The 12,176-nt window shown below is 42.3% G+C and overlaps 1 protein-coding gene across 1 annotated transcript; it reads right to left on the bottom strand.

Annotated features, from left to right (window-relative positions):
- Positions 1-3,438: 3,438 nt before the first annotated feature.
- Positions 3,439-11,140, bottom strand: dmbx1a (diencephalon/mesencephalon homeobox 1a). The gene is made up of 5 exons (XM_084913276.1): positions 10,822-11,140; positions 7,407-7,576; positions 6,674-6,852; positions 5,696-6,101; positions 3,439-5,583 (listed from the first exon to the last, which is right to left on the bottom strand). Exons 2-5 carry the CDS (start codon positions 7,558-7,560, stop codon positions 5,144-5,146), a joined length of 1,179 nt encoding a protein of 392 aa, XP_084769402.1. The 5' UTR covers positions 7,561-7,576; positions 10,822-11,140; the 3' UTR covers positions 3,439-5,143.
- Between the last annotated feature and the right edge of the window lie 1,036 nt (positions 11,141-12,176).

The following is a 12,176-nucleotide window of genomic DNA, read 5'->3' as shown; positions in this document are numbered from 1 at the left end:
CTAATGGTTTGATGTTTTCACCTTGTGCCTCGCGAGCTCGGAATGAATGTTAAAACTGAGCATCTACAGCAGGTTGTTTTAATAGTTAAATCGGTGTTTGTGCCGTCAGTGGTTCAAAGTGAACTTTAAGGTGTCTGTTTGGTAAAGACGCACATAGAGGAATGTTGCAGGTTGTAGTAGTTAAGCTGCTCTTCCTGCTGTGGAGATTCCAGCCCAGAGGTGAAGTTCAGACTCGTGTCCCAGCTAGCAGCGGGGCAGAAGATCTCAGCAGTGGGGGTCTTTGTTGCAGATATATTAATGTAGACTTGAGCCCAGCAGGATGTGCTCTCTGCTGTTCTCAACCACAGAGTGCACAGAAATGCTAGTGTGTGTGTGTGTGTGTGTGTGTGTGTGTGTGTGTGTGTGTGTGTGTGTGTGTGTGTGTGTGTGTGTGTGTGTGTGTGTGTGTTTTTTGTTTTTTGGGTTTTTTTCTTCTTCATTTTCAGAGTGCAGCTGTTCGTCTCTTTACTGTTCAGCTCCACAGCTCGCTCATATTTACAGGCATCCAGTCGTCTATTTACATTTTATCAAAAGATCATTTGCACGTTGTGTTTTCTGATGCTTGTGTGGAAATGTTAGAAACTTGAGAGAGGTGGAGACGGACGGAGAGCAGTTGGCCTGCCTTTTTCTTTAATTTTCAGACTTTTCCACTTTGAATAATTTATAATTACTCAACGGTTACACTGGAACAGTAGATCTACAGCCACAGCAGTGAAGCAAACCTCACCAATAGACACAAGGTTTTATACACACTGAATGTACTTGTTTTATTTATTTTCAATGTGGTAAATAAAGATACTTTTTAAAATAAATAATAAAAAGAATTTGTGATGGATTTTCTACACACGTACAGGGGTCTGTTTTCAGTGACTAGAACTACTGTGTTACCTGTTGAGTTTATCATGCAAAGGTTTTATCCATATCACGAGCCACTAATCTGTGGCTTAAATATTTCACATGGACCTTACAGTTTGATCCAACAGGCCCATACTGACACCGTACCATTTAACGGTGGGCCGTGAGTTATTTTCATAAAATGAGGTTCATATACTAGACGTGTTTTCACTGTGTAATCTAAGCATCCGTCGACAGACTCGATGCTACGTGAAGTGGCTGGGAGAGCTCCCGTTTGGTTTAGTGACGCCCACATTGGAAATGCACCCCAAGGTTTAGACTGCAGCCAGATTAAGAAGAGAGAGAATGGGGGTTTTCTTCTCTTTAAGAAGATTACCCGGGAAGGGGCGAGATGGCAGTCAGAGTGTTTAAGAGAAAAAGGACAAGAAGAAAATGGAAGATGAAGTGGAACTAAAGGAGGGTGGCCCTGGATACACAGTTTAGCCACCTGTTGTCTGCCTCTTGATATCACTCTCTTCTTTGTTTCTCTGTCCACGTAACCCATTTCCCTCTGTTTATGTCTGTGAAAGGTGTTAGGGAAAGTGGCAACGATTGTTTCAACTTTTCAGCAGAAAATATGAGTTAAATGACGAAGCCTTTTTTTTTTTTTTTTCCCTGTGCAGCTGTGAGTCTGATTGTACTTGTGCTTCCCTCTCCCTTAAGTTCGTGCTGGTGGTTTCCAGGAGAGCTTTGATGTGTATCTGGGCAATGCACTATTAGAGGGATTTCCCCGGGTCTGACAGCTCAGAGAATATGCTGCGAAATGGCAATGCCACTGGGCTAAAAGAATGCTGGAAACAGGATTAGGATCATATTCTGGCAGACCCTGTCACCTACTCAATGGGCCGAGATTTCCAACACTGGCAGTTTTCATTCTCGCCATGGTTTAAACCTTTGAGAGAACCATGGAGAGGAGGGAGAAAAAGCACTGATTGAATGGTACACTGTGATTTTTGTGTGGGGGTCTTGCTCCGAGGGGCTCTGTGTGTGTGTGTGTGTGTGTGTGTGTGTGTGTGTGTGTGTGTGTGTGTGTGTGTGTGTGTGTGTGAAGCAGAAGCATATTTTCATGCTTTTTACAAACTAAAAGTTTGCAAGACTGGATGGATTTTTTTACAGATACACACACAGCACACACATCGCCATCACTTGCTTTAAGGAAAGTAAATGAGCATCTCTAACTGCCTACAAATAAGTGGCTATGGCCTCAGTGAAGCCCTGAGTGTTAGAGATGGAAGCGCCTGATCCAGCATCAAGGGCTCAACACACTTGACCCTGCAGCAGTACAATCAAGCAATCCCTGTTCAGCCCCCAGGGTGTGTGTGTGTTGGGGGAGGAATGGGTGTTAAGGGGGGGGGGGGGGGGGGGGGGGGGGGGGGGGGGGGGGGGGGGGAGTGAATATTTGGAACAAGACTATTGTTATGTTCTCTGGTCCAAAGCCCCATGGGAGGAAATCCTGCCATGTACCTGGACAGATTCCTCCTCTGGATAACAAGGACATTCACTTTGGATGCAGACATATCATTCACACATCAGCGTGCCCTTGGCCGAGGACACGCGTGTGTATGTGGTGTAATAAAACACAACAAGGTTTAGGGTGAGGTGTTACACCCACATTAACGCTGCTAATCTGGTGAGATCATTATCCCCGTCTGTCCAAATTTTGGGAAGCGGTCGTTCATAACTGCAGCCGAGGTGCATTAGTTATTTACACACACGTATACACACACACTGAGAGGGACATATGTATATTCAAGGCCAATTCATTTAAGAGCAGAACAATGTCACATACAATACATGTAAAGTTTACTGTGAGAGGAGCAAGGGCGTGCTTTAGAGGATGTGGCAGAGATGCCCAGTTGCCCTGAGTGTGTGTGTGTGTGTGTGTGTGTGTGTGTGTGTGTGTGTGAGAGAGAGAGAGAGAGAGAGTACGGTTGGGTGGGGGTCTGCATTTTGACAAACCATGCTGTTAAAGATATAATAGCAGCATAATCACCGCCCCAGGCTGTCATTCTTCAGGATAATGGCCTGCTTATTCATTGGGGATGCCGTATGTCCCCACGCTGCTTTTTATTTCCCAGATATTTCAGATTACGTGTTTCTTTCGTTGCTCCTGTACCCTTTGTCTTGTTGCAAATTCTCATGTATTTGTGTTTGTATTTTTAGTGTTCTTTAAATTTGACCTTCCCTCCGCTCTTTCATCGTCCCCGTGCCTTTTCTTTGCTTTGCTCGTTCTCTCTTCTCATCATACATGTCTTCAGACTAAACTGATATATTAAATATGTACTTGCTTATATTAATTGCAGGACTTTAAGGTCCTTCACTCAGTCAGTAGGTTTTATGTTTTGCTTATCTGAAAAATGGTGTAACAATATTACAAATATAAAGCTTGATCATATGCTCGTCATATCTTTAACTTCGTGCTGTTTAATGACTTTTTTTCAAGGTTTGTCCGTGAACACCGTTTAAATCTTCAGCAAAAATCAAGAAGTCTTCATTGTAAAGATCTTCAGGCAATGTTTTTATTTGAAGTTATTTTACAACAACACAAGTTCAAGTCTACATTATTGAGAGGAGCAAAGAAAACAACACTGCTGATGGTCCGGTCGCTCTCCTCCACCTTTACATATCTATTTAGCACCGGACCAAGTAGTTTGACAGAAACAGTCGGGGAACAGCATTAGAAACAACAACAGAACTCAAATAGAGTTGAGACAGCAGAACACAGAGGACTCAGGTCAATTATTCACTGAGATGTCTTCTCCTTCTTTTGCTTTTACACCTGGATTGATTGAAAAACACACGGAGGGTGGTAGTTTTCCAGAAAATTTAAATGTGCTCCGGTTCTTCTTTTAAATTAATTCTCGAAGAAGAAAAAAAAACTTAAAATTTGAAATATCAGTTCAATCCAGGAGTGTTAAACAGACAACCAAGACAGGAGGGGGTGGACAGGGCTGTCGGTGAGCTCAGTAAATACAATCTTACAATCTGACAAGGAATTTTATCTGAGACAGAGTCCATTATTATTAATTATACAACATAATAGGAACTTTACAATTACTTTACCAGTAAACATTAATAGATAGACTTTTTTTGTATTTTACATATTAAAATAATGTGCTTTTTTTTTTTAAATTTGAAGACATTATCTTCCAAAACACATTAACGGAAAACATCAGAGACGTGTGTGATTCTCATCAAGTGCTGACGGTGTGGCTTTCAATGAAAAGCTGCATGTTTCCTCGAGAGACTATTAAGGCGGGAATAATACAAGTCAAGACGATATTTAACCGAGTCCTAATATGTTTACCATCGTTCTGTATTCACAGAAGATGAACAAGTCATTGCAAAGTCGTGCGTCTGCCTCAGTCAACAGTTTTGGCATACGGACTCTTTGAATCTAAAAATGCTGCATTAAGTGTTACGCATGTTTGTAATTGCGCTCGCCCCAGCTCCCTCAGCCCAGGGCAAAATGTAATTAAAACCTCTGAGAATTTAGTCACTGAAATCATTTTCTCATTATCAAGCCAGCCTCTGTACAAAGTGGCATATTAGTGGCTATTAAACTGGTGAATTAGTCACTTTTAATTATGGTGTTGAGGACAACATGACTCGGGTTTATTTTTATTTATGTGCTGTTGTGTTTTACGTGGTATGTACATAACCACACGGCTTCACTGAAATGTCTCTTTGCTGCACGAGTGATTCCTTCCAAAGTGCCTCATTTATTCACATTGTTCTTGTAAACATTATTTGCATTGTTATTTTTCTTGTTTTGCTTTGTTTAAGTGAGCGCATCCAGCCGTTCACACCATTTTTCATGATTCTTTTTCATTTATTTAGGAAGGTCCAGCATTGCATGACTGTTGGAAGTATTTTCATTTTATGGAGTGTTGCATCTTACAGCAGTGCTGTCCATTAACTTGGGGGTTTTCTTTTTCCAACGATACGCTGAGCTGCAACAGAAGCTATGAGAAGTCGGGCAGGTGGTCGACATGTGGTGCGTTTTGAAGAGATGTTAAATGGAGATCTGTAGGTCCAAAGCATTTTGGCATGTTTTATTTACGAACATCTCTGTATGTTCTGTGCCCATCTGCTGGAGGAGTCCTTGTATGCTTCCTAAAGAGCTATCACAGCCACACGGACACGCAGTAGGGTATGGTAATGTGCAGGCTCTGGCCTAGTTTACGCCATCTTTCACCCCTTCTGATTCTCAGTTAGACATTGTGTCCAGTCCCAGCGAGGCGGCGTGCTGCTTGGCCCTCAGACGCAGGTTCTCAATGCTGGTGGTCTTGCTGTTGTGGCTGGTGAGGCCGCCTGCAGTTGATGCCTGCAGCAGCGGGCTGTTCCACACCTGCTGTGCATGATGGGACAGGGACTGATAGTAGGACTGGCAGGGCAGAGAGCCCAGTGGCGCAGGGGGCATGTTAACATTCATTCCCAGGTAGGGAAGTGAAGACGGGGCAGCGAGGTCAAAAGCGGGGTAGTGCACCAGGTTGTTGGTGGCAGCCATGTGCTGGCGGAACTGCTCCTGCAGACGAAACAGACTGAGGGGGGACGAAGAGTAAGAGTGGCTCTGAGAGAGAGGACCGGTGCTGGCCAGGCTGCTGCTGGAGGACGAAGGTGTCACTGACGGAGAGACCAGGGGGGAATCTGTACAGGGACAAGGAGGGTTAAGAAAGTTTTATATATATGCTTTAGTAGTCAGCTGATTTAATGCATTAAGTTTGCCAAGGATAAAAGGACTTGTACTTAGTATTCTTACCTGGTTTAGGGCTGAGTCTTTTACAAGCTGGAGAGTCGTCCCCAGGTGTCACCGCCCTTTCACACTTCATTTCCTCTTTCTGGGATTTGCTCTCGTCCTCCTTATCGGTGGCATTATCCTCTGTTGCCGACTCGCTGCCTGAATGTTCTGCTGACGTGACGTTCAGCTCCATGTCCAGCGGAACAGGACGAACCACAGGACCCTCTGTCTCCGGGGAGGAGGAGGAGGAGGAGGAGGAGGAGGATGAAGGTGGAAGCTGGGTATCAGAAAGGATAGTGGTGGAGGGAGGCATGTCCTCCTTCTCGCTTCCTCCTTCCCCGGACACCTCCTTCTGCTTCTGAAGCTGCTCCTTCTGGAGGCTGCGCTGCTTCTTACGAAACTTTGCTCTGCGGTTTTTGAACCAAACCTGGAGGATAAAGATTATTATAGACCGTTAATAGGAAACTGGGGTAGAGACTTTAGTGCATTGCAATAAGTGACCCTCTATGTTCCAGAAGTTTTTTGTTTTTATTAATTTGTTGTGTTCTTTATTTTGATCTTGTTGGGGGGGGGGGGGTTAAATCGAAGAATAAACGATAATATGCTCAAGTGCCCAAGCTTTAAATTTACAATCAAGCTTCAAAAATGTTATACTTATTAGCTGGCAGTTTTTACAACTTTTTTTTAGGTTGTTTTTTTTAGGTTGTTCAGATGAACTATCTTTTGTGGATGATAATGCAAAACTTCACAATCTACAAAAGCCATAGCACTGCTTATAAATATCGTTTAGATACTGTTTTTATCACTGCTAATCACGTTTTTATTGAAGTGTTTCAAGCTGTGTTTTTGTGAAATGAAGACAGAAGTTTTGTTTGTTTTACTTAAAACTGTCTTCCATCTTTTATAAAATCTCTATCTCTAACGTCATAAACCCAACACTAGTATAAAATAATATATTTTTATATTATATTTTTATTCTTCTTCTTCGGACGTGCCTACCTGCACGCGGGCCTCGGGCAAATTGGTGCACATGGCAAGTCGCTCCCTCATCACCACATCCGGGTAATGGGTCTTCTGGAAAGTCTTCTCCAGCGCTTCCAGCTGCTGCGCAGTGAAGGCCGTGCGGCTCCGGCGCTGTTTGCGGTGCTGAGAGCCGTAGCGAGCCTCCAGGATGATGTCTTGAAATGTGCAGCCGTTGGAAGAGAAAACACACGGCAAGTTTTATTTCACTGAACAGGGTGGGTTTGTGTGGCACTTTCATACTTGGGCCAGCTTATTTGTTAATTTCATTAATTTACTTATTGCTTAAAAAAAAGCTTGAGGGCTTAGACACGTTTTTAATATTATCCACTCTCTTCTTTTGCTTTTCCCAAAAAGGAAAAAAAAGATTTTTGTGATGGCTAATTATAAAAATTAAAAATAAAAAAGTCTAATACGTCACTAAATGTCTTTGTGGCCGACCACAGCACATATTTCACTTGTTTATTTAGTCTGATCCCAGCTATATTCCTTCACGGTGTAAGATGATTAATCGTGAAAGCGAATATTGACACCTAATTAAAAATATTCTAGAAACAACACGCCAACATGAGAACAATCACAGACGCGAATTTTGGCTCTATGTATACTCTTTTTTTTCTTTTTTCTTTTTACAAAAAACAAACAAACAAATTCAAGCTCGTTTCTATAAACACTGTCTCCTGCTTGTGTGTGTGAGCGTGCACTCAATTACCAGCTAGTCTCTCAGCCAACGTAAGCGCGTGCACGGACGGCCGGTAGTCGGGCGCGTGCTGCGCCTGTTGTGCGGCCTGCTGGTGCAGGTTGTACATGGCGCTGAGGGAGTTCATGGCGTGCAGAGAGTAGCCGTTCACCCCGTAGTGCTGCATGGTGAGAGGTCGCTACCTGCGGAAGGGAAGAGAAGGATGGGCATCTGGCGTTAGGGGAGGGCGCGTGACTGCTGATTGGCAGGCAACATTGTTGAACACGTGATCTAAAACCTTTTTTTATTAGAAGAACAAATGGTTTAGAGACATCCAGTTCAGATGAACTGTGACACACACACACAGCGTATTTATTAGTAAGTGACAGTAGGCCCACGCACTCAGGGGCCAATAGATTTTAATGTTCTCACTCAGACTAAAGTGTTATCCATTAACATCCAATTACCGCTCTATTCAATCCATTAATTATACAAAAGACTTTTAATTGGGGTAATTATCACTCTTCGCCATAATGAACCGTGACGGATGCCTTATCCATGAATTTATTCCCGGCGTTTGTGTGTTCAAGAGAACCTAAATCCCCACTGAAAACGTTGCTTTGACAGATCAACGCGCTCATGAAATGTGTTAGGACATGATACAAGCTGATTTGTTAAGAGTGTCGGTGGTAAAAGGTGCAGCCAGATAGCAGGATTATTATTATTATTAGTTGTAGTAGTATTAAGTCATGAATAATCCGGTCAAGTGATATTAATTTTCAAGGCTATATTTTTCTTTTTTGTCCCCATATTTAACAGCAAAGGTAGTCATTTACTGGTAGTCTTATGCTATTAATAATAAGTCTTACAGGCCTGAACACTTGCAGCTTTAAAGGCAGGAAACTCATCGAAGGGAAATCGTCCACCAGGCAGCAATTTCCAAAAACTGTATTTTGTAGTTCTCCTTCACGACCGAGATTTTCATAGATGAGACCGCTTGAGGACACGATTAGATATGTATTAGCACCAAGGAGGCTGACAGAAGGGGCTATCTCCGAGGCCCAAACAGTTATTATAACTATAACAGAGGGACCACAGGGAGAAGATATAAATCTTCCTGCTGGATGACAGCTTTGTAAGTGGCTGTAAGTTCTTGCGCTTAAACGGAGAACTCAAATAATATCATCAATTAAAACTTTAAGGGCGTGATTTAATTTCTTAACTGCTTTGTTTAACTAGATGAATTTGACTTCTTCGTGTAACAAATCAGAATATGCAGTAATACTAAGGGGCCAGTAACTCAGTACATGTTAGTGTGAAGAATTTAAATTGTTCAATGCTGTGATGGATAATAGTAATTTATGACTTTGTTGTTAATTTGATTGCGACTATGATAAACACGTGATTCGTTTAATTTCAGTTAGGTAACTTCTGTTTCTCCTCATTATTATTATTATTGATAATAACATGTAAACAATTTAGGATGTTGAGCCAGTTTTAGCACACACGGGTTGCCGTTGTTGTAAAAGGCGTTTCTTTCTGTTCCTCTCTTGGCTTTTTAGTGCCGTGTGCGTGCGTGCTCTGGCGTGTGCGCGCGACGCCCGCAGTGCCCGTTCCCAGCCTATTAAGTGGCTCCGGCGGCTGATGAATGTGATCAGAGGGCAGTGGGGAATAGTTTAATTCGCGGGGACAGAAGGTGCTTCGCTAAACATTTACTTTACTCCCCCAAGTATTTGAGTTGAATGGGTACCCCCTCCCTCCCCTTCACACACACACACACACACACCTCCCCTTCCCTTCTCTGGCGGCCTCTTATCCCATCGCCCCGGGGCAACGTTTTGGCTGAGATGTATGGCTGCTCCGCGGGTAAAAATATGCATGTTGATCCCCATTTGGCTCCCCGTCTAATGGAAGTGCAAATAGGTTTCGACTGCGAGGCCCTCCATTTATCATCACCGCTGACATGGACGGACGTACAGTGGGACCCAGCGCTTAGCTCGGCGGCGGAGCTCCCTCGTGTGCGCGTGCGTGCATGCGAGCGCGTTCAGGCAGACTTCGGTTCTCCTCAGCTACCTTTTTCTGCATTGCATCTTCTGAAATTAAATGAAATTAAGCCTCTAGTCGCAAAAGATTTAAGAAAAAAATAAATAAAAAATGAATCACCATCCAGCGGAGTGAGAGCAGAAAGTACATGTTTGTATTTGTTTTAACCTGCATGCCTGCAGAGATAGAATAAAACCCATCTGTCATTGGTTTTAATCCACCAAAGCTGCAAATAAGCGTAGCGTGAGCTCATCTGCATGCTTTCACTGTTTTCCCGTGTTTAGTGGGCAGGTAAACTTCTACTTTATACCCGACTTCCCGTTGTTTCCAGCTTTAAAATACTAGTTATAGCCTGTATCTCCTGTCCCTATCAGATTCTGCACAATAGCCCGTCGCTGTGAGCCGTGTCCGCGGTGTTATTGTCATTCATAAGTCTCTCGTTGCTCCAGGCGCTGGGCCCTCCTGGCTGCCCTGCTCAGTGCTTCGATAATGAAACCGTCATTATGTAAATTGGCATGTACAGTGCAACTCTTTGATCCGACTAAATTAGGAAAAATGTTATTTGCTAACAGCCCTCCGGGGACTGAGTCGACCTGACAATCTGCTCTTTGCTGTGTCACTAGTGTAAAACTGTCAGAGGGCGAGGAACATCTGTAATTTTTCCCTGAGCTGCTGTTATGAATGATATTTGTTACGTTCAGACCAGATTTAAATTTAGGTGTTTCACTGTCTATATATATTTAATTGTCAGCATTTAATTAACATTTTAAGCCATTTTAATCACACTGAAATGAAACTTTTGTTATTTTGTTTTTTTAAGAAACTGTTTTTGAAAAATTACAGTGGAGTTCATAAAAGTAAAAGAAGACAATAAGTGAGACGCTGTCAAAAAATGAGGAGGCCTTTAATTTTGAGGTTATATTAATTTTGCGCACAAATAAATATGTACGCATATTTTTTTCTACGTTATCCTGTTAATTGTTTTCTTATGTGAATAGTATGGGGTGTATTTTCGTTCGCATTCAGACGATTACAAAAAATAAATAACTAAAACAAAATTTAAAAAAAATCACCCGAAGCACTGCTTTCATTTTCATCAAGTGCAAAAATAAACATGCAATTTGCAAATAGCTAATAGCACAACAGCATCTAATAACCTGCAGTTCGTTTCATACAAACTTTACAAACATTATAAACTTCATATGACTCGCTGCTGCTCTGTAGGAGTCTGCTGTTTTTCTTCATATGTATATATATATATATATATATATATATATATATATATATATATATATATATATATATATATATATATATATATATACAGCTAAACAGACAGACACGACTAGATAAATAAGAGAAAGTTAAAGACTTTTTTCTGTTTTGAGGTTTGTTTGTTTTTTACCTCCTGCGCCGGTAGTTTTCTTCGTTGTCACCTCCTCCACAAACAGAAAGAACCCAAGCTCCTCCGTTTCCTCTTCCTCTTCTTTTCGGATCTTTTAGCGGCTCTGTCGGGTGTGTTTTTGCCCTCTTTACCGTCCTTTTTGTCCGCCAGTGAGATGACAAGTCAGCTCAATGGAAAAAGTCCTCCCCGCGTGCTGCTTCGCTCAAAGCCCGTCCGCTCGCGCTCCTCTTGCTCTCTCGCTCTCTCTCTCTCTCTGCGTCTCGCGCACAAGTGGGAAGCCGCCATCTGCTGGAGCGCGAGATCCCTGAGCTGGGATTTTAAGTAGAGCCTCGCTGGGGTCGTACGAGCTTTCTATTGGCTCTCGGTGCTGCCAGTTAAGAGAGCGACACAGCTGAGGGTCTAGTGGCGTGTCGGTGCACTGACGTCTGGAGTTATTTTTCAAATATGATCAATTTAAGCACATTACGCCCGCTGAAATCCACCCGTGACCGTGGACACATTTTTTCCCCTCTTATTCTGGAGTTGATAAACAAACCTGAAACATGACAAGTGAAGGTTTATATTGGATACTTTACGGGAATGTAGGCTATGTTGTTTTACCATCGTGATGGAGTGGTATGAATTACATTACTCTGCGAATATTTGAGGTGTAATTTAATACAGTAATTATTTTTTATTTTATTTATTTTTTATTTTATTAAGCTTAAACCTTGAATCGGTGAGTAAAGTTATTCTCCCACGACAATTCAAAAGGCATACAGAAAACACAACTATGGAGAAAAAAATAAATATATTTAGTATTTTTCCTCAAATCTGTCTTCAGACAGATTGTCTGCACTTCGTTCACGAATCCGATTGTCTTTCGTTAGTTTTAGAGAGCACAAGCATCCGACCCATAGTTTGTTTGCTTTTCGGCTTTTTCTCCATGCCGTGGAGGAGAGAGAGACTTTAGAGAGATGGCTAATAGATGCCAGGGTGCTGCCTTTAGCCTCTCTCCCGGCCTGGAAGGATTTGGGATGGGATAGGAAAGACAAGACGCCATCTCAGCCTCCAAAAACCCCTGTCTTAAAATGACTGCGGGTAAGAGGATTAGGGCAATAATGCCCTTCTCTTCTTGAAGGGTTTTCAGAGAAGATTTCTTCTCCCGAAGCAAAACCGTTTAGGTAGCGAATTAAGGGCAGCGCAAAGTATCCTTTTAATGTAAAGCTTGCATATTTTGTTGGGAGATTCTTTGGGAAAGTGCTTGGCCTATAACGCTTTTATTTCTTCCTTTTTTAAAAAAAATCTCTGACCATGTTTTTCACTCTAACAAATCTGAACGGTAGACAAAAGATTTCACGGAATAAAGAATATTA

The sequence above is a fragment of the Perissodus microlepis genome, chromosome 18 (genome assembly GCF_051167445.1).
Source record: "Perissodus microlepis isolate ML-2025 ecotype Zambia chromosome 18, ASM5116744v1, whole genome shotgun sequence".
NCBI classification, from domain to species: domain Eukaryota; kingdom Metazoa; phylum Chordata; class Actinopteri; order Cichliformes; family Cichlidae; genus Perissodus; species Perissodus microlepis.
The sequence above is the reverse complement of the archived record's forward strand: the minus strand, read 5'-3'. Positions and strand labels throughout refer to the sequence as shown.

Excerpts from the sequence above, each read along its gene's own strand:
- dmbx1a (XM_084913276.1), bottom strand. The coding sequence starts at position 7,560 with ATGCAGCACTACGGGGTGAACGGCTACTCTCTGCACGCCATGAACTCC. Across the intron at positions 6,102-6,673 it reads TGCCCGAGGCCCGCGTGCAG|GTTTGGTTCAAAAACCGCAG; the intron begins GTAGGCACGTCC and ends TTTATCCTCCAG. Across the intron at positions 5,584-5,695 it reads AAGACTCAGCCCTAAACCAG|ATTCCCCCCTGGTCTCTCCG; the intron begins GTAAGAATACTA and ends GTCCCTGTACAG.